The 23,454-nt window shown below is 39.6% G+C and overlaps 1 protein-coding gene across 1 annotated transcript in view; it reads right to left on the bottom strand.

Moving 5' to 3' along the window:
- Nucleotides 1-10,203: 10,203 nt before the first annotated feature.
- LOC138007081 (clathrin interactor 1-like) overlaps nt 10,204-23,454 on the bottom strand; it is a 44,798-nt gene continuing 31,547 nt past the window's right edge. Inside the window, exons 6-9 of the mRNA XM_068853799.1 lie at nt 15,273-15,649; nt 14,861-15,000; nt 11,479-11,787; nt 10,204-10,741 (exon numbers count right to left, since the gene is read on the bottom strand). Coding sequence (XP_068709900.1) covers nt 10,337-10,741; nt 11,479-11,787; nt 14,861-15,000; nt 15,273-15,649 — 1,231 coding nt within the window. The 3' untranslated portion in view covers nt 10,204-10,336. The remainder of the gene's footprint in view (nt 10,742-11,478; nt 11,788-14,860; nt 15,001-15,272; nt 15,650-23,454) is intronic.

Here is a 23,454-nt window from a genome sequence, read left to right as displayed (position 1 = left end):
ATCGACGTGATTCGACCAAAATTTCCGGAAATTCTGGTACAGAATCTAATGGAACGGAATGCTTCGTAAAATTCGTGTCGAAATTTGCGGTCAACCCTGCGGAGGTTGTTCTTTTTCTCGAAAAAGTGGAAATTCCGGGAATCTCTGTTTAATCTGACGTTTCATTTCTCTTCATGCTCCCGCTGCGACTGTGGAGTAAAATGGTCTGCGTCGCAGACAGACTAAACCACCGGTTTTCGAGGGAAGTGCCCTACTGCAACTTCAAACGTGTAAGAGCATAAGAGTGTAAGCAGGGCGCCCCGGTGTAAGAGTGTAAGTCCGTGGTAACAATAGGCCCGCAGCGTGCGCATAACTCACGAACATAAACAGGTCTGTTGGAAGTGTGCTTGAGTTTCAACAAAATGAGCCCCCAAAACGGCAAGAATTTGTGACACTGAGGAATAATAAAGCAGCTGCTATTTCCAAAACCATGGAATTACCTGGTGACAAATAACCTCGTCTAGGAGAGTAAATTGTCAGTTGAGACGGAACGAGAAAATCTTGGGCAAAATCGCGACTGGCCTTAAGTTTTCAAGTAAAGCGAGAAGAACCCCCTGGGAACGTACCTTTAACGGACGAGTTCCAGAGCGAATTTAATTCTAATTTTCTGATTGGGCGGAAAGTTTTCCGCAATTGTTTTTTTTCCGCCCAATCAGGGAACCTTGTATAGTGAAGTCAGATATTGATCTCTTATATCAAGCGATAAATTCCACATCTACGGTCGCCATTTTATTTCTAACGCTCCCCTTCTCCGGCATACCCTGTGAAGAAAAATTTGGGTCGCAAAGAACCCGCAAAATACAAAATTCGACCAATTCAACCTAAAAGATTTTGACCTGTCTCGAAATCGAAAAAAATGAGGAAGAAGATCAATCGCAAGGAAGGTACTAGTCGCCTTTTAGTGCTCCGGTTCTCAAATTACCGTCGCGAATAGACCATATTCGTGTTCTCAGTATTGGACTGGAACTAGCTTGCAATGGAGGCTAATGCGGGGGAATATTCCCCCGCATTAGCCTCCATTGCAAGCTAATTCCAGTCCAATACCGAGAATACGAATATGGTCTAGGGGTAAGGGGGGCTACCCACGGGGCTTTGACTGTGAGGTCTGTCCCCTGGGTAGGGATTTTGATCGTACGACATATCTATCCCCAGGGTGGGGAATTTGACATGCCACTATCTTGGATAATCAGGATAATGAAGGGTCACCTCGCAGCTCTTACAAGGTCTCACCTGATTGGAGACCACCCTTGAGGTTTAACAAAAGGACAAATAACAGAAACAATGGACCCTAGGCCTAAAACAAAAGGGCCATTGTTTCTGTTACCCTAGGCCTAAAACAAAAGGGCCATTGTTTCTGTTATTTGTTCTTTTGTTAAACCTCAAGGGTGGTCTCCAATCAGGTGAGACCTTGTAGGAACTGCGAGGCTACCGATAATGAAGAGGACTTGGGAATCAACCTTGTTCCCAAGTAGAGAGGGAAGGCCCTGGGTACGAGGGCAATTTCGCCATCTTGGAAAATACCCAGAAGGCGTTAGAATGAACTTCCCACGTTCGTGAGAGGTGGCTGAACGAAAGGAGATCTAGGCCGGAGAGTGGTACATATATTCCACTCTTATTATGTGCAGCAAGGTCTAAAGGGTATTATTCTGGCCACCTTTACTCGCCCCAGGTTGGGGGCTTTTGATACTTTTGGCCAATTATGTTGTCGCGGGGGTGGGGAATTTGACTCATTCAATGATGCTAAAATCAATGCATCCTTACAACCCTGAATCAATTGAAACAGCTGGGACGCGCCGAGGCAATTTTGTTTTGATGGGTTGAAATAGTAGAATGCCAGCTGTACAACACCTTGGTTGGTCTTTCTTCGTCATACAAGTAGTGTCCTTTTTTACTTTTTTTTTGCTAGCTTGTTTTTTTGGTTGAATTTTAAAGGCCCACCGGCACGCATTGCGAGACATGGAACAATTTTCATATATGTAAATCATGCATAACAAAAACAAATGGTCGAAAAGCCTGTCGGTTGAAGGTGGGCCTTTAAGGGTTTAAATTGTTACAGCAGTTACCTTGTGAAAAAAGGTTGCAAGGTTTACTTGTACCAGTAATTAAATATGAAATACAGCTCTAATGTAAGAGTTTACATGTTTCTCTAGAGATGACGTCTGATCGAAAACTACTCCTATGTTCCTGGCCGAGACTGATGGACACACACCCACTACTATAAGATGGACGGGGTCGGTACCTACAGTAGAGCTTATGACAAACAATTCAGTTTTGTCTCTATTTAGCTTAAGTTTATTGCGGGTCATCCAGTTGTTGATCTCTCTAATACAAGATTCAACCCGGGAAACGGAACTAACCTGATCATCGGCACTCAGGGAATCATCAGCATAAAAATGAAAACCCACGTTGCATTGCAATATCCCCGAGTGGCGAGACATAAAGTAAGTCCAGTATCGGTCCCAGCACAGATCCCTGAGGCACACCGCACGATAAGGAACGCGTAGCAGACCTAACACCCCGAATACAAACAAAGTGAGATCTGTCGCTCAGGTATGATCTGAACCAAGCCAAAGCTGAACCACGTAAACCAAAACGATGAGCTAATCGGTTCAAAAGTATTGAGTGATCGACCGTATCAAAAGCAGCGGATGGATCCAGTAATAACAAAATAACAGCCCTGTTCCCATCAATATCAATAGCTATATCATTGAAAACTTTAACCAAAGCAGTTTCGGTGCTATGAAATTCTTTGTAAGCTGAGTGCATGATCTCATCTAAACAATTGTTGGTGACATGCTCGATCAACTGAAACGCTACCACCCTTTCAGTGAGTTTAGACAAAAACGTAAGATTTGAAATAGGACGAAAATTAGCAAAAACCTCAGAATCAAGGTGGTGCTTCTTCAGGAGAGGATTCAGCAAGCAATGCAAGTTTAAAAGATTCTGGTACCACAGCAGAGCAAATAGACTGATTAATTATCCCAGTCATAACTGGTAGAAGCACTGAAATACATTGTTTCAGAACTGAAGCAGGGACAGGATCTAAAGGACACGACTTGATAGTTGACTTGCCAATTAGCTGCGAAATATCAGAGGACGTTACAGACCTGAAACTAGACAGTGTAAATTGATCAGAAAAGGATACATTGTCATCAAAATCCAAAATACTGTCAAATGCTTCATCAAGTGCATTGCGAATGACTGCTATCTTATCCCCGAAAAAGTCAATAAACTTATTTGCCAGATCGGTATCAGATTCACAAGTTGTAGGATAATCCACAGGCGTGTTCCTGTGGAGTAATTTACTTACTGTATTGAATGGAGTTTGCGAATTGCTACAATCCCGAATAATGCCAGAATAAAACTCCATTTTAGTAGCCTTGGTCAAATTGTTCACCTTACGGCTCTGCTCTTGGAATCTAAGACTAAATCAGACTCGAGTTTTGAGGAACGCCAACGACGTTCCAAAGCTCTACGACGTCTCTTCTCAGATCGAATTACGGCGTTGTACCATGAGGCGGTGGGCCGAAGTGTGATAGTTAGTCCGCAGAGGAGCATAAGTATCCAATAATGACTTCAATGTGTTGTTGTATTTATTAACAAAGTCAGAAAGATCAGACGTTTCAGCATCCCTCACCAAACTGGATTTCTCAAGGTCGCGACAGAACTCATGAAAGTCGATAGCACGAATCCTACGATAAGACATTGTCCGTCTTTCAGGTGGAAGCTTAGCCAGGCGCAAGGAAACATGAACAGATTAAAGGATCATGAACGAAGCACTGGCCGACAAGGTCATCATTTGCCCTCGTAATAATTAGATCAAGAGTGTAAACATATTTATGAGTTAAACAGAGTTAACTGAATAGAGTGTAATGTGAAGTGCTAGATTTCAATCCCATATGAACCATGTGAGCGTTAGCCCTACTGATGGAAATGGGCCCACACAAGGACAGAGAAAAACTCTGACCAGGGTGGGAATTGAACCCACGACCTTCGGGTTAGATCTCCGCCGCTCTACCGACTGAGCTACAAACGTAACCTTTCCTTATATTTATGAGTTGAATGGGAGACATGCTGAGTCAGATCAAACAATTCAAGTACTTGCAAGAAACGACGAGCGTCATCATCTTCTTGATCATCCACATGGAAATTAAAGTCCCTGGCGACGAGGAGAGCACTTGGAGCAAAGACAAGTCCTTTCAAGAAAGAACTAATCTCATCGAGAAATAATCCTACAGTAAAACTGTTCATACAACTAGGTGGCGGTCGATGAATAACAGCAAGCCTTAGATTGTGATTTCTCGCCGACGTGAGCTGGACATCAATGAGCTCGAAGCTCCGCACATTAACCGACGAATTAAGCTTAGCTTTGAAACATTTTTTATATACAAGTGAGACCCCACCTCCTCGGGCATAGTTCCTAGGAATCTCTTCAATCCTGTATCCTTCAGGACAGATATCACGACAATAAAAGTGGTCAGAAACATCATTACAAAGCCAGGTCTCAGTAATAGCTAAAAAATCAATGTCATGTTCCACAATATAATCCTTAACCAAAAGAGTCTTCTGGCGGATTGACCGAGCGTTCAAAAGTACGAATTTGAGAGATTGTTGTTGATGATTTAAAACTAGAGAGACACGAGGAATGACAATGAGATTATTCATGTTTACTCCATTTGGACAATAGTAAGATGTGGCACGATTTGTTATTCTCACGGGAACAGCTAAACGCCTTGGTTGATTGTGGTCACTTGATTGCGAATAATTATTCAACTGAGAAAACATATCTTCCACGTCAGAATCATTTCTTCTAACAGTTGTTGTAAACCTTGATCTTGATTTTTCCCTGATCCCTGCCCGCTTGCCTCGATACTTGAATAACCCATTCGAACGAAGTGCTGAAAGGACTGACCGGTCCATTAACTTGTTGTAATTCTTTCGCAACGTTATCAGATCTTTTCTTGAGTACTGTAACTTTGGTGTTTGGCGGACATGCAAATGAAGCGCAGTGATACAATCCTGAGACAAATTGTCGATATTACTAAATATAGTTTGGTGTTCTGGAGCCAGACCGGGGCCAGGATTACAAGAAATATCCATGTACACCTTGATGTCAATAGGTGGGTCGTGGCCAGGAACAACCAAGGAGACGAGCCGTGTTTAGTGGGCTTTCCAAACGAAATTCTTGTGGAGAAGAAGGGCCTTTACTTCGTGTAGAAGACACACATGACGTAAAACAATTGAACAAAAATCGTGAAACAATACCTAATCAGAATTCTAAATCCCTAAAGACCCCTAAAGCTCTTGTTACGTCACGTGCGTCTTCTACACGAAGTAAAAGCCAGAAGAAACCTTGTTTGGCGATGTGAAGGCGGCACGGTCGAAATCCAAGACTTGCGAAATATATAACCTTCCTTGCATTAACTGTTGCACCTTCAGGATATCTAGCGTGGATAATGGGTGCCGAAAGGAAGCTCAAACTAACCAAAAATAAAAAGGAGAGCAGAGCAAATTTAGTCGTGGCCGCCATGTTCGGCGCCTAGTAAGCTAGTAAGCTGGGTTGGGAACAGCAACACCGTTCTCGCACGGCAAGCGTGTTGGAAGGTGGATCATCAAAAGCACAATAAAAGCAAGAAACAAACGAAAACAATAAAAGCAAGGTGACACATAACACCAACCCAGTTGGCTATGCCATGCTGATGAGGCCCAACAAGGCCGAAACAAGTGCCTTCGAACCAGGTGAAATGTTTGTGAGCATGCGTAATGCATTGGCCCCACCGGGTTGGTGTCACGGTGTCAGCCTGCTTTTGTTTTGTTTGACGAGGTAAGAAAGGATAGCAGACAGAATTTCATTTTTTGTTAAAGCAAAACAAAACCACGAAAAAAAATAATATTTAATATTTTTGTATTTGTAGCACAAATTGTTGACTTCAAACTGTAGGTAATATAGTCTTTTTATTTCTTTGAAACATATCATCTCGCATTCCACTTTCGTCACTAGCTTTCGGGTCTCATGTCGGCGGACGACAACGCTCCCTCGTTTGTGCAATAGTCAAGCACTACTTCAGCACTGGCGGCCTCACGATTTCCATAGACATTTTATTTGATTTTCGTCATGCCCAACCTCTAGTTTTCCCCAGAACCTCAACAAAAATCTGATTAACTAACCAGCGTGCCTACTATGACATATAGGATAACCCGAAGCAGAAAATACCATAATACTCTTTGTTGTGTCCACCCAAATTTTGAATAGGATTTGTTTCCAGTTTCTCTTGGGACTTAAAATGATCCCAAGAGAATACAAAGACAATGCTTATTCAAAATTTGGGTGGACAAACAAAGAGTATTATGGTAGGCTGTGCTCTAATGAAATTTCTGGGAGCCCTTCGCCCAAGCATTTCAGCTGGGGTGCACAGCCCTCTAAGTTGGTCGCCCGAATTTATAAATTATCTATTTAATTAATTACCCGAGATCAAGAACGCAGCAAGATCTCTCTCTCTCTCTTTCAAAAACATTGCTGCTACTGCTCTGATGATCGTCGAACTCGCTAGTGCAAGAAAATCCCGGAACCCGTCAAGTTTTTCACGCCATACTTGAGAAAGATGACAAAAGTCGCGAGGCCGCCGATGTTTTTCAGGTTTAAAAATTAAAAAAAGTAAGGAATGCGGCAGGTTTATGTAATTCTGAGAAAAAGTGAAATAAAGGCCGTTTGGTTCCCGTCGCGCTTTCTGTGAAAACTGCCGTAAAATAATGAGACCACGGCGGCCCAAAAGCTATCAATTTAATATAATAACACTTGCAAGCCAAAGCCGATTTAGTCGTTTAGTCGATTTAGTCCAAAGATTTATTGCTACAATGTACATTATCAACCCCCCACATTTCATAACAATAAGAAAGCCTACAAGGCAGCGATGACACCAAAGTATATAAAGTGTTAATTTCAACAACAATTCGGTCCTTGAGTTGTCTGAATTAAAAACAAAAAACTAAAGAAAGAAGTCACATTCCTACTGGCGATCATGGGAAATATTATTAGGATCCTTTTTCCTTTTTTCAACTCACGGTCAAAACATTAAGTGACTAGGGAAAGATTCTTTTAAAACTGTTCGAACACCACGACAATCACGCCATTAAAAACACGGCCTAAATGGCAACAAATCATTCAGTATGACGGCTGTTCTTCCAAAAGCTGAAGCTACAAGTAACTCTTAGCTACCCCCATCAAAGAAAATTGCACTTAAACCTAATCGTTAAATTTTGAACACTGACAAAGTGTTCTATCTTATTACAAAAATTAATGGTAGCAAAATTAAGTCTTACTATCTTGTGTTAGGAACAATATAATTCACTTTCATATGGAAATTTGCAATAAATTTGATCAAGTCTCAACACTTGTATAAGAAAATTACTATACTGATGTTATTTTTAGGATATTCCAGGAGACCAGTTTGACAAATAAGAAGCTGATTTATCTAGGGGCTTTATAATTGCAACAATTACTACTTTGAGTAACTTCATTGAACGCTAAGTAATCTTATGAGACTGACCCCTCACAGTACGCACCAGTTCTGTAAGCACAAAGTGGGCAAAACTTTTCTTCCCCTATAATTCTCAGCTCCTGTTCCAAACTTACTTTTTCTTGTTGGCTAAATTGTCTCCTTTTAAGTGCTACTACGATTAAAAAAATCACTTACTTTTTTCTTCATATTTTGAAAGTGGCAAAATTTTGAGCTTTGATTTTTATCCAAGACTGTTTACTTTGAATGCAAGTTTTGGATTTCACGGTCCGTGATTACTCACCTTCGAAAATGATCGATTGGATCTCAGAGGGTTGGATCAAGGGAGACGTGACGTCGTTTAATAACTAGACCTGCCACAAGTCGACCTTACGAGAATCCCAGGAAAAATGTTTTGGCGAGCGACGAAGTCGCGAGAGATCGACTTGTCTGGCTTGCAAGGTTTTCATTTGCGTTTCGCGCCAAAAAGGGGATGACGATCAGGAAACTTATTCGACGGGTAAACAAAAAAAAAAACCTAAACGAGTAAGGGAAGGCTTCGAATGGTAAAGAAAGTAAATTGATTTCACTCATGAAAGATCAGGTAGGCTTCAGGTGTAGGAGACGTGCTAGATCGGGATTAAAAGACGTGCTAGACAGGGAAAAGAAGTAGAGATACATCTTAGTGAAACTTAAGGACGTTTGCGCCCATTGCTACTGCGCCACCTTAGAGCGCACGGAAATTCACATGCCACGTCTTGCATCGTCATGCATCGTGAACAATGAAAGGGCAGATGGCCATTGCTATAGCTTTGCTTGGATTTAACGATCTTGGATGTTCGGTGACCCCTACATTTCTTTTCAGAAACAGATTTTATTTACGATTACCTCCACATTGTCCAAAAATGAACAAAAAATCAATTGGGAAGTTACAAAAAAAATTCAAGATTTATGTCCTCGGGACATGGAATTCTGCCGTCTTGCGGCTGCAAGGCGCATGAAACTATGGTCGCTAAATGCGAACTTGTTCTTTAAGGAACCCCAACAGTTAACTAAATTCACTTGATGGGTCCACTTAAAGTTTGGTAGAGAACATTTCACTTCAAAGATGTAATTGCAACATTTTTGGGCTTACAAACACTGTGGCCTTATTTGCTAAAGATGGATTTTTTCAGATTTAGGGTGTTCTTCCGGGCAAGTTCTGTCCAAAATGAAGTCGGTAACCCCCCATTTTTTTTTTTACATTTCTGACATCACTAACTCATCATCTTTCAATGGTAAAATTTGCAGGAAAAAATCAATGTTGCAAAAATTTCGCGCGAACGTCCTTAAATTTAGCGATGTAATGACTCATCGATGAAAACACATTTTAAAATATTTTGTTTCAGTCGACGAAGAATGTGTCAAGAGTTGTTGAGCATTGCCTCGGGACTTCCAGACACCAGATGATACTTCAGATTTAATATGTCCTCCAACTGTTGCTTTGAACAATCGTCTCCTACACACGACGCTCTAATGCCACGAAAATTAAGGCTAGAGAATAGATCTTTCATGAGTGAAATCAGTGGAACAATTAGGAAGACGATAGCATTTCAATCTTCTCCAAGGAAACGATCAAAATCGTACGGGGCTAGCTCAAAGGTCAGACTTTTCCCAGATCCGGTTGGAGCAGACACAAACAAATCTCTGAAGGACAGAAATGCTTGAATTGTTTTCTTCCGATAGTCGCGCAATTCGGAATATCCTATAGCTTCAGCCACCACTTATGTTGAAAGTCACGCTTCACTGCGTATGGCACATTTTGATTGACAACTCTATCCCCTGCTTTCCACAAGGACTACTCTGATTGGTCTAGCTCAGCGACCCGTTTTTGGGTCGCTAAAATTGGCGCCAATCAAGTATGAAAAGTCCTTCCGTCCCGCGCGTTGTCTACATGAGACAAAGGACTTTTCGAAAGTCTATTTACTCACCAGCTTAAAATTTTAGCGTGTAAACACAGCTTATTATATATGCAAAACACGAGTTTTAAAGTCTGAAAGTCTGATAGCCCGAAACGCCCGTGATGCATATGCTACATTGACGTCATTTTCAACTCGATCCAGCTCTTTCAAGATTTTAATGTTAGTAATGGCGGACCATTAAATAGGAAAATTCCAGTTAAAACAAACAGGTGCCTTTTTGAAATCAAAGCTTAAAACTTGGGCCACTTAGTGTTTAGTTAATATTGTTTTGAAATCCAAACAAAAATAAAACTTGATTTTTTGGGTCATAGTAGCACTTTAAAGTAACAGTTCAGTGGGTTCTTGAAAACCGGGAAAACCAGCTTTAAATCGAAACACACAACCAAGGAAGGAAAAGGAATTGCTTAAACAACTGCTTCACATCACAAAGTACTTTGGTTTTGGCTATAGCTTTCAAACAAGGCAATGCAAAGTACTTTGTGACATCAACCCAAAGGTAAACCCATTCCCTTTTCTTGCTTGGTCATGGAACAAACTACAGACAGTTTTTCCATCTTTCAAAGTGTATAGAAAACAAGTTTTCAAGGAAAAAGTTGCAAAACAACAAAATAACTTTCTGACATGTGCAGAGAATTATTGAAGCAGGAAAGATGAAGAGAAGAGAGGCAATTTAAAATCATAGACTTTTGGACCAGCCAAAACTAATGAGTGCAATGACTTGAACTTCTCAGTTAGGGATCCTCGTCATATACTCTCTGAACCATACCGTTCTAAATTTGCATTCACACAAGGCAAAATAAATGCCAACAAATGATGGAAAAATGAAAGAATCAACTGACATCAACTAATCCCCTTGTATGTTGTATATGCCGCACTTCCTCCAAAGCTTTGAACTTGTCCCATTTGTCTGGGTTGCAACATACCTCCTGGCATCCCCCTCTGTGGTATTGGCATCATTGGCTGCATGTTAGAAGACATGGTCATCTGATTCATATTTGAAGTGAGCATGTTGACTTGTGGGGTCATACCCATATTAAATGGTGGTACTGCAGTCCCCATGTTGTACATGTTTTGCTGTGGCATCATTCCATAGACACCCATTGTAGAGGATGGCATTTGCTGTTGGTTGGAGTACATTTCATTCATGCTTGGCTGAGCTGGTTTGTCTTTGTGGCTCATTGGGCTCAAATTATCAAGACTGATATCAACTGGACTGTTGGACCATGTTGTTGATTTGATTACCTTCTATAAGTGAAGTCAAAATAAAGGAATGAATCGTAGCATTTTCTCTTAAGTGCAAAAGTCGACATTGAAACCAGGCTTTCTCTTATCAATTTCCTCTATTCTTACTACTTTAATTTGACAACTATTGTAACTGTCACATTCTTGATTTGGATTAAAGCATGATAATTTATTAGTCTGAACACCGAAATGCCCCAGTGGGATCATCTGAAAAACTTTCATTGCCAACTTTTTTAATTGAGACCCTTTTAGAATCAATCAGGAAAGAAATTAAGCTGTCAAAACGATAATAGTTTACTCGATTTACTCAACTGCACTGTTAGGCTTTTGATGTCTCCCAAGTGATAGAGGCAACCTGCAAAGGTCAAAAGCTATCCAAGGTCTCACTCTGGACAACATGGAAGAAAAAGAGAGAGCCTGGGTTCCATCAATGTGGTCCAGGATAGATTCTTGGGAGAAGATGCCATAATATTATGTGGAATGAGTTTGTACTCTGATGTGCGAGGTTTTTCTCTGGGTACTCCATTTTCCCCTCTCACCAATAACCACCATTTCATTTTGTTCATCTATGATAATCGAGGTTCGACTGTATAAACAAAGAGACGGATGCTATAACTTCTCCCGAATCTTTTAAGTTGTAGTTGAACAAGTTTTCCCATGTACAAGCCTCCAGCTGTACAACCCATTGAAATATCCGACTTATCATAGCACATCAAAAGTACTTTATTTACTTTGGCTACCTGGTGTAAAGGGGTACTTTCTCCTGGTAATCCTGAAGTTGTGTTTCCAACTGATGTTACCGGTTTTGATGGTGGTAACCCCACTGGTTGTTGAGTAGTTTGAGGTTGAACACAAAGACTTGAGTTATAAAACTGTCCTTGCATACCACCAGAAATAAACTGGTCATTGACCACAGAAGGCTGGGAAGCCTGAGGATGCATAACAGATGCCATAGCACTCTGAGGCTGAAGGGTTGTAGAAGAAACAGGTAACTGCTGATGAAGAGAAGAAAAATTCTGCTTTGTCGTCTGAGGGACACCTGGTACACCCTAATAGAAGAGAGACAGAAAAATAAATCATTATTAATGTCTAAACCCTGACCAGCGTACTTCTTTGAGTCAAAAGTAACTGCAGAACATAAAAGGAGAAAAAAGTCTAAACAACTCCATCTTAGGCAGGGAGGGTCTGAGGGTGGAGATCTAATTGTACCCTTGTCATCTCTTCCACAGCACAACTTTCAAAAATTAATGTGCTCTGTCATGCCACTTTGCCGCAAGTGCTGTTGAATAATAAGAAGTCTTTCGATCAGCAACAGTGATGGTACCATCAATTTGGTTTTGGTACCGCACAGAAGTTTTCTTCTGTCTTTTGTTGACGATAGAAAAGATGGAAAACAAATTTAACCTTGAAAAAACTGAATACTCCGATCCCAGAAAAAAACGGAAGTTGCATGCAAGTGAGGCTTAAAAGCCCTCGCGGCTGGAAAAATGTCGGACAAAACAAACAAGAACGGGGTTGTGGGCAAATTTAAAGCTACTTTAGCCGTGCAAATTGTTAGCAAAGACAAAAAAATTGATCTCAAATGTTGCACAGCTGCAAACTGTAATAACCAAAGCGAAAATCGACCAGATTTTTTGTTTTGTGCGTTTCCATCGGACACACAACAACTGAAGAAGTGGGAAATTCGTATGAAAAGAGGAGATGGCTTCTTTGCCACGGTAGGAAACTGGTACTGCCACGACCTCGGGCCAATATTCCCCAGTACGGCCCTCGCGCTCGGTTAGTAAGAAGTTATTAATGACCCCCGACTTGAAAAAATTGACTGGAACGCTGCAGTTCAATACCACCCAAATCAGTCCCTTCTGTTTTTGAGTAACACGTACCACAGGCAACCGCTCATGGAGCCTCTAGTTTACATTTCAAGTTCTTGACGCATTACCACAGAAATAGCCCACCCCGGGCCGGTGTTTTTTAACAAATTTCGTCCATTTCTTTCTTCAATCGTCCTTTGTAGGAAGAAGATGCATTGGTATACCTGGGGTCAAACTGGGATTTTTCCAGCTGACTAGCTCAGGGGCGCTACCCACAATATTTTCCGCAGACTCCAATTTGTCTTGTTGTTTAGATTTCCCGCTGCAATCTAACACAACTGATGACATCATGAAGACCTTTTTGGCCGCGCGGGAAATGTCGCATTTTTTTGGCCAAAATGCCGGAGTTCGTGCTGTGAGAAAATTCACTTCGGATATTTGTGGCTCTGAATTGGCTACAAAGAATTTTTGAAACTTTGCTGATAGTTCTTTCTCAGATTGCTAATTACTATTTCAATAAAAAATTGGGGTCGCTGATTTCATTTAAGCAAGTAAAGACAAAAGAGCCCGGGGGGGGGGGGGGGAAGACTCAAATATAAAAAGGGGAGGGATGCTTGTCGTCTCCCTTAGGGGTATAAATTTCGGATTTTGGTCTCACTTGGGGTGTTCTGGGCAAAACGCAGTCATATAGACCGAATGCATAAATGGCGGCCAAAAAAATAGTCTTCTCTTTATGTGCTAATTAGCCTCACTAGCCTCGTTTGTATGGGCAAAATACAATAGAAATCTCGCTTGAAAGCGAGGCTAGTGGGTCTCATTAGCACATAAAGAAAAGAATACATTTTTGGCCACCATTTACGCATTCGGTCAATATGGCCGTGAAGGTCTCCTTTAGGGTTGCACGCGAAGAATTATAAAAGCGTATCTTTACACTTTTATATTTCTTCACGTAGGTGAAAGTATTAGATGATAATGTCTTTGCCATCATTAAAAGGCACTGTATTTTTTATATATCCGTGTTTTAATATGGTCTCTTTTAGGGGCCAAAAAAAAAAAAAAAAACCAGATTGGTCTCCTTATTTAATTTAAAACTTCCAACGAGCATCCCTCCTCAAACGCCGGAACTTAACTCCTCAAGCTGGAAATAATCCTTGACCAAATGAAATCATGTGACTACAAAAATCTAAAAATAACAACTTGCATGCACCTTAAAATTTGAGAACTCAATCATTTCTCCACAGTGAGAAATGAAACTGTTCAATTTCGCTGTGAAATATTCCATTCACGTTTTTGCTGGCGTTTGAAATGTGCATAAACACTTGTTTTTTTTTCTGTGTCCAATTGGATCCTTTGTCCTATATCGTGTGCATCCAAAGAACAAGGGGTGCATCCCAGGACACAATGACACACTCTGGATACATCTCTGTAGTAGTTATAACCCCTCTGTTTTGTTTGTTTGTTGAGGCTCCAGCACTTGGCTAAGTAGCCTGACTTCTGGCTGTTATACACAGTTGTGGTCTCATTCACACAGAAGCCCTTCAAGGTAATCCTACCAAGCCCATCAAATGCTGGAAAGGTCAGACCACAACACCGGGAACTCTGTATCCTACTCTTTTCGAATAGTGTGTGGAATCTTTAACATCCCACAGGGTTAATGAACAAGGGCTGTGAGACGAGGCTTATCGTCCTTATCCGAGAAGACTTGAAAGTCTGACCAGGTGTAGCATTTGCAGCACTTTCTCCTCAGTTATTTAAAGACCCTGAGTGTTGGTCTGGCCGGAGTTGAACTCACGACCTCCCGCGTGACAGCCCCGTGCTCAACCAACTGACGAGCTTTCTAATTGGAAGGTCTCTTAAAAGTGGTAAAACTGATTCCAGCCACCTTAACATAATAGCCATTAGTGCTAAAATTCACTTTTTAAATTCACAAGAAATGAAATAGTTTTTGAGCAGTTTAGACTTGCAAATGTAAACTGTCCTAACATAGGCTGTTCCGCATTCATCATGATTAATTATCACCATGGTTAGTGTTTCATGAAGTGGCTTACCAAAGAAGCAAACAACATTTCTGAAAATCCTAATTCACTTTGTGCCCAAAATGTACAAAGGAAATTGCTTAAGTAACGGCCTTTCAAAGTGACGAAGATTGCCGGTACCTTTTTTGACATAAATTATGTGTTTTTCCAGAGACATTCAAGTTTTTGTGTTATAGTAACATAAAGACCTCAGAAAAGAGTGCCAGTATGACGATTCCTCATCAAGTCAAAGTTATCTGGAAAGTGAAAAACCAATTCCACATAGTGGGCTTTACCTGTTGGGGTTGTATCACTGTATTACTCTGAAATGCATTGAAAAAGTCATCTTCTCTAGGTTGACTTTTGGGAGGACTTCCTGACCTAAATGCTGCGAAGTCTCCAAAATCATCACTGTCTGCAATTATTTGTCCTCTTCCTAAACACACAAAAGAAACAACAATAATAATAATAATAACAATAATAATAATAGTAATAATAATAATAATAACAATAATAATAATAATAATAACAACAACAACAATAATAATAATAATAATACTGTAATAATAATTATAATTCTGTAACAAAAAGTCACAAGAAAGAGCTTTTTTAACACCCTGTAACATTTTCCTACTGAAAATGACAGATTGAATAACTTATGTTTTGCTAAGAAATTCAAATCAAAGTGTCCAAGGAGTAACTTCTCACCTGCAAGATTTTGCAATCCAGTTGCACTTCCTCCCTCAGGGGGAGCAGATGCAAAATCTGCAAAGAAGTCATTTTTCGTTGGAACAGCTGACACAGTAGCAACAGGAGCCTGGAGAGACCCTTGTGAAGGCCCCAACAGCAAGTCCACTAAGTCTGCAGTTCCAGGTTGAGAAGATGGAGCTACAGTTGCACTCGCTTTTGAAGGTTGTGCATTAGACGTGGTCACATGTAACTTTCCATAATTTGCTGCTGCTCCAAGGTCAATAGTTTTTGTAGCTTTAGATGACAGTTTTGGTGTTGGATTTCTGGATGAGTCTGCACTGTTTAAGCTGTTGTTATCTTTTTCTTCTGAGGCCTCTTCAGCCTCCTCTTCATCACTGAGGAAAGAGTTAAGATATTGCATTAAATAATTATTGTCATGTCCTGCATGTATTGCCGAAGTCCCATTAATGAAAATCACTCTACTAAAAAAACCTAGAAACAAACCATGTTTAAATATAGCTGCACCTGGAAATACCTGCACTGGTTTTGGGTTTTTTAAAATGCCTAGAGTGAACAACAGTACCCTGAATCATTCACTTTTTTGGGCACTTACACATTGTATTGGAGGCATCAGAAGGTTATTTTAGAGGTTTTGTTTTTGTTCCTTGTTGTTTTCTTTTGTTGGAATAAAAATAATAACGTACATTGTATTATCAACATAAATGTAACAAAGAGTGACTCAAGATATCCCTCTTAGCCAGTGGACACAACATCAGGTAATAATATTTTTGTGAGGAACAGCTCAGGTACAGTAACTGTACATGTAAAGTTCTCCTCCACTGACAGTTGACCAACCATCCCTGGAGGGGTGCTGTCCTTCACTATTACCCAACATGGTGCAGTAACCTTACAATTTTGGACTTATGACATTAACTTACCTTCCAATAATAGAAATGTGATTGAGGAATACATAATAATTATTGTAATATCAAATCAAATCACATTACATCACGACACATCTGGTTCAGAGGGTAGCAAAAATGGCTAACAACACAAGTAGATTTGAAATTTTGAATCAAAATCAGAAACAAGTTTGAAAACTAAGATGGCAACAAAGAAAGTCTTTTTACATGTAATTGGATCTTGGCTATTTTATGTCTCATGCAATATTAGCAACTTTTATACTCTGACTTGCAAAGACCAGGCAAGTTAAGGAAATAGTGCACGTCAACAAAATTGAGGAAATGAATACGTATTTGCTCTTTGACAGAATCCTTTGTGGTCGTCATAACGACTGCCTCTCAATCAAAGATCTCTCAAGTTGAATACTCCTGGCATCCTCCATGGGCAAGGAGAGTGACACTGACCCAATTGTGGACTTGAATCTTAATCCAGAGGGTATTGAACCCCTACCAGAACAGATTCACCTCGTGGTTGCTGAACAGGGTTTTACATGTGTGTTGTATGTAGGAGTTTTAAAGCGACTTTGCAAAGCTATCCCGAGCTCATTGCTAAGAAATAAGCACCTGGAAATCAAGTCCAATCTGTATACCGTGACTTTCTACAAGTCCCTGTTACAAATTCAAAACAGACAATCAATTTCCAGAGAATAACTTGTTTGAGCAGTTCCTAAAGATAACAAAATTCAACTTCAATTCAAGTTAGGCATAACGGCAAAAGGCAAAAGTGCCTAACGGTGAAAAACTAATATGGAGTACAATAGAAACTGGCAGCGTTTTTTGTCTTGTTTGATGTGTGATGCGAAAATGTTCCACCCAAGGAATTCCCTGATTAGCCAAACCCAAGCAATTTTATACAACTCCGGTAATTGTTGCTAAGTAAGCCTTGCCATGTATGTAAGCAACATCTGACTGTTTTGTAAGCTTACTGTAAACGCTTTCCCCAACAATGTTTGCTGGCGCACCAAATACCACCGCCACAAAAGTAAGAAAGTGAAAAAGGAAATAAGGAATGCTAGTCGAATGCTTCTGTCACTTGAGTGTCTTGTTTACACTTACTCGAGCTGATTCGATTGACAAGCGAATTTAGTACAAATGCTTGAGTCAAAAATATGAACCTACCTATCAAACCACAACACTTAAAAAAAAAAAGGTTACAACCCTTGTATGAAACACGATTCGCATTGCACACTACAGGATACGTGTCGCACATGATGTAGAAAAATCAGCAAGTGCAGTGGCTTGATGTTAGCACACAATCTTAATTGACCTTTTGTGAAGTAACTAAACTGGGGAAAGTGTTTGTAAAAAGACAACACGCCCACAATAAAGTGCAGAACCTTGTATGCAAAAACAGTGCTATTGAATGTAGCGATTCCAGAGAAAATTAACTTTTATACAGAGCATGTTACATTGTTTGCAAAGCTCTGTTCACTGATCGACCAACTATGAATCATAAGCACTTCTGAAAGGAAAGTAAGGGCCAAGTTGCACTAATGACATTTTTGTATGTAAACCAGTCATTTAAATGTGTTAGTGTTTATTGTCGCTTAAACATCCTCTCTTTATGGCAATTTCAGCTTTAATGCCATCATAGAGTCCCATACCATTTTACATAAAATAATGAACAAATCAAAATCCTTTGAACCTACATGTATTAAGTGAAATTGATTGTTTCATGTCACCCATTCGTTCTTACCTAATTTACGCCAAACACTACATCAGTTACTCTTGCGCTACGCACGACAGGAATTGCATAGCACACAACGGGATTCCATCGAGCTGGTAATCCAAGATGGCCTTCTTCAAGTCCTGAAGAGGCAACTTTGTGTTCTCGTCACATTTAACCCATTGACTCCTGAACTGTGCCCTTCCTCCCATTCACAAGCAAAATCATCTGGCGTTAGACAGAGGAAAAGCTATAAAGTCTCACTCCTACCAAGGAGTCGATGGGTTAAAGCGGACACAGTTTTCTAGTAGATATAGAGGTTGGTAACCCATTAACTCCTGAACAGTGCCCTTCCTCCCATTCACAAGCAAAATTATCTGGCATTAGAGGAAAAGCTATTAAGTCTCACTCCTACAAAGGATTCGATGGGTTAAAGCGGACACAGTTTTCTAGTAGATATACAGTAGAGGTTGGTAACCCATTGACTCCTGAACCACACCCCCATTGACCAATAAAATCGTCTGGCATACTAACCAGTCTCACTCCTAGGAGTCAATGGGTTAAAGGGCGGACTGTATATATATATATATATATATATATATATAAGAGAAAAATCCGGTAAATTGGTTGGTTGGTGAAGTTCTTCTTTCTTTATTCATGTTAAGTTTAGTTTGAGTATACAGCATGCTAAATACACATTGCACATTCTTCCCTAGTCTCCACTGAAGTTGGTTCTTTATGCAGCAATTGATACCTTAATTACTCATATTATATCAAAAGAAAAGATTCTTCTTGCTTTGTGTGCCCAAAATCTAAAAAACGTTTTGCAGTGCAACTTTGACTTTGTGTCTTGAAAACCACATTAACATTACCACGACAACTGCAAAATTGCACATAACGTTCACACATCCATGCCAACATAAACATAAGAACCTAATTTTAACAGTGTTCATTTTTGCATCTTGAAAGGAATGAATGGTCGCTTTAGTTAAACAACAAAATACCATGCTCACTTTATCAATCTTTTAACTTAGACTTGCAGCACGGTACAAACGTGCATTAGTGTAACACTGGGCATTTTTATCAAAATATTCCTTAAATGCCATTACCCCCTAGATATTGTGTAATTAGCATTTTACAAACACATTCGGTGAATTTTCTTTGATTATTTACTGTTTACAGCTATTTCAGGAATTACCCAGGATCCTTTGACGGCATGGCACTTGACATGCAATTTATTTTTCACTTTCAGCCCAAGGACCACTTGGATGTTCACATTTCTTGTGCGATTTCAGTTTGCAAAATGATTGAATTGAAGGCTTGCATGCGACATTTTCTGCTTCAAACATGGTGGTAATTTGATCATTACACTTGGATAACATATTTCCAATACAGTTTTTGGCAAACATTTTTGTTGTAATTGTACACAAAGCTACCAAAGTTATGGAAATATAAAGACCAATAATAACATTGAACTGTGTCATTGCTTGAGTTTAAGACCTTTGATACACCAGAGGCTGAAATACGGGCTTTCGCGTGGGTAAGTAAATATGTCAATTTGCCTTGTCAAACTTGTACAACAGCCTTTTCTCCAAATGCAAAAACTTATTATTTCTTCATTATCTTGAGATATCGGTGGAAACCTTTCTTACTCAATGTTAAATATGATCATGAACTCTTTTCAAACAAAATATTACTGGTCTTCTCTTCTAGGTGCGTATGGAAGTAGCAAGACTTACCGATGTATGAAATGGAGCTGTTTTGGGACCCTGAGCGTTACTCACACTCAAAACAACAACTGGCGGTCGAATTATATTATTTTGTAGACAGAGATTTGTAATTTTGCCTGTTGTTTTATTTTGCCCTGCTTAATATTTCTGCTTGATTCAATTTTCTAAGTATGACCATGTTGAGGGCAAAATTTACTTTTTCATCTACCTTGTGCTAATAATCTGTTACACTGTACCTATTACATGCTGATTTTTGCATCTTTCTTGTCACAACTTGAATTTCTTTCATACAAATGATAAATTTGTAACATATCATTAAACTAAAACCATTCAGTGTTGAATTAAGCTACAAAGTTGAAAGAATTCAGTCATTTGCTTGTGAAGATATTCTGAAATATACTTGAGCATCCACTAATTTACATGTGTATCATGCAACAAGTCTTACCATTGGAGCCCAATGAAAAAGTCCCAATAACCGAGCTCAAGACAAGCAAGGTCTGGCTTCTATATCTTCTTTATTTACATCTCCAACATTGCCTATTTATTTTACATGTGTAGTTACTTACCTTTCTCGATCTTTGTATTCTCCATATGACCCTGCTCGCTCCCTCCATTCTCTAATTTTACTCTTCCGTGTTGTTTTGCCATTAAATTCATCAAATTGGTCTGTTCCCCTCGGTTCAGAGTCATAACGATCACCTATTAAGAAACAAAACTTAGCACTTAAAATAATGACAGTGACTTCAAGTTTTAGGTTTTGCCTTTCCACAAATAATGACATACAGCCTTGCCAGCCATTGACAGAGACAATTTTACCCTAGAGGTTCTTAAGAGGAAGTTAGTGGTCAAAAAAAATTTAAACAGCAAACATGTCAGACACACAGTCACTAACCCTCTCTAAGCCATAAAATATCACAATATTCTTCAGACTACGAGGGTGAGAAATTTCAAATTCAACAAAGTTAGCTTCAAGCAGTGTGAACATCATGTACTTGTCAAGGTGACTATTACATGTACTAGAACAAGTAGAACTTGAAAAGGTGCCCTAAAGACTGCCAAAACATGAATGCTTCTTTAAGAGGCAAGTCAAACCCCGCTAACATTGTGTGAAAGTGTAACTAATAAGATAAGACTCCATCAAAATGATTGAGCAAGTGTTAGAAAACTGAAACCATCAACCTTTTAAGTGATGCAAAATGACCACAATCTGTGCATTTGCTTTCCAAATCATACCCAAAGCTGTTTGATTTTAAATACAAACTTTTCTACAACTAATTTGAAATGGGTTCAGTGGAAGTTGTTAGCCTGAAAAACTTCCATGGGCTTAGTGGCAGAGCTACGGGTACCACGAAGAGCACCATTGGCAAGAAAATTTGGTTACAGGACTGTACGTCTGTGCGTACATCCACCCCTCCATCAGGGTTTGTACCCTTAAAACACTGTCTTTCCATGACATTCTCTAGCTTTCCAGGACCTTATTAAGTTTAGCTGTCACCTAAGAAAATTTTCAGAACTATCCTTATTTTACCATATTACTCAGATTAAATTTGATTGTTTGAAAGCAGCTCTTCTTCATTTCAGCTTAAAATTGCATATGTTTCATATGGGGTAGAAAACTAGCACTTCACCTTACACCCTAATCAGTTAAGTCTGTTCAAATAATCATAAGTGCTACACACCCAACGCTTGAAAGAACGTAATCCTTCCTTGTACTTGTACATGTTCATTGCCGTGACTTTAACATCTTTAATTCCCACGGCCTGCTCCCGAGTGAGTGGGCCCATTTCCATTAGTAGGGCTAATCCTTAAATGGTTCATATGGGGTAGAAAACTAGCACTTCACATTACACTCTAATCAGTTAAGTCTTTCAGGAATATGTCCGCTACTTTACAAAACCAAAACCTTGCCGACTTGTTCTCTCCCCCAAGGCTGTGCTCTAACGGCACCCAGTCGCCTGAGGTGACTAACATTTGGCTTCAGGCAAGTGAGAAAAATTACCCGAATCCACAAAAAGCTTATTTCACTAAACATTTTACTGATAATATAAGGAAAAAATACTTTAGTTCTGTCCTGTAGACATGATTTTCGTCCAGATTAAGATGACTTGCTCAATAAATTAAAATTGATAGCTTTTGGGCCCCAGTGGTTTCATTGTTTCACGGCAGTTTTCACAAAAGCTCCATGGGAATCAAGCAGCATTGAATCAAGTTTTGAAAATTTATTTTCAACCTACTAACCAGTAAAAAGGTTTACCTGTATTAGACCAAAACGTTTTTACCTAAACCTGCTGCAATCTTTACTTTTTCGCTTTTCAACCTGAAAAACATCCGTGGCAATTTGACGGGTTGCAGGTTTTTCTTGCACTAATGAGAGCAACGATCACCAGAGCTGTAGCAGCAATGTTTGAGGAAGATCTTGCTGTGTTGCTGATCTCAGATAACTAACCAAGGCTGCTGCCTAAGAAAATTGTCTGGGAGCCCTTCGGGCTTCCAACATTAAAAGTTAGTAGCCCGAGTCACTTTTCAAGAGCCCAGAATTAATTAATTCCAGTTTGGATCATATTTACACGAAAGTGAGGATGAATCAAGTAAGGTGCCCGTTCGGGCTACTTGTTCAGAAATTTGGTCGCCCGCAGTCCCAAATAAGGTGCCCCAGGCGACCAGGCGACCGTTAGCCAGCAACCTTGCTAACTAATTAATTAATTAATTATTTATTTATTTATTTAGGGCAACCAACTTGGAGGGTTGGGCACCCCAGCTGAAATCCTTGGGAGCCCAAAGGGTTCCCAGAAATTTTCCTTAGAGCACAGCCTTGCTCCCCACCTCAATATTTTGTTCAACGTTTGTAAACGGCCACCTCTACCTGGGCCCTGGACACATTGAATTCTGCAATTCTGCCTGCCTTGTTAATGATTTAGGAAATAATTTTTAATTGCTTAAGGTGTTTGTGCAAAAATTTAAATTAAATGTAATTTTTTGCGCTACCGTAGCTTGCTGTCGGCTATACCTGAGCAGTGGAAAAAAAGCATAAAAAGAGACGAGCAACGGAATAAAAGCCTAAAAAGAGACGCGCATCAACATGCCCTGACAAGCACTCAACTAGCAATCGATAAGCTCACGTGCAAGACAGTGTACAATACTCTGATTAGCCGACAGCAGTGTCCACCTACTGCAGAAAAAAAATTAACAGTGTGCTTTTGATGAACAAAAGCTACAAAGTGTTTACTCTTTGCCATTTCGTATAACGAAAGAAGTGAAACTATCCATTTTTCAGTACAAAATAGTACATAATATACTATATACAAATAACATTTTACACAAAATGAAGAAAAAACCACACCCTTACTGCCCATATTGTATTAATGTTGAACAAACGATTTCTCATCTACTCTTTTCGTGTTATGTTGCGAAATCTTTCCGGTCTGAGTTTACTACCTGGTTTAATTCGATTTCTCCAGAAAAGAAATCTAGTCATTCTAAAGATGAAATAATATATGGAGTGCTTGACGACTGGTCATCTTGTTTAACCCTCAATCACTTAATCTTAATTGGAAAATACTTTCTTTATACTAGTGCCTTAGATGATAAAAGACCGCAGTTTGTGGATTTCATCACCCTTGTACATGATAAAATCGACATTGAAAAATATATCGCTATCATGACGAATAATTCCTCTGCTTTTGTCAAAAAGTGGGCCAAATTTCTCACCTGAGTAAATTTCTGGATACCTTTAGCTAGTCAGTAAGTCAGTTCCTGTAGTTAGTAATTACATTGCATATCTTGCCTGTATAAGTAACTTTATTGTATTTTATGCGTCCCGTAATTTATATTAGTATTAGTAT

This window comes from Montipora foliosa, chromosome 6, assembly GCF_036669935.1.
Source record: "Montipora foliosa isolate CH-2021 chromosome 6, ASM3666993v2, whole genome shotgun sequence".
NCBI classification, from domain to species: domain Eukaryota; kingdom Metazoa; phylum Cnidaria; class Anthozoa; order Scleractinia; family Acroporidae; genus Montipora; species Montipora foliosa.
Note: the sequence above shows the minus strand (reverse complement) of the source record. Positions and strands in the feature narration are given on the sequence as shown.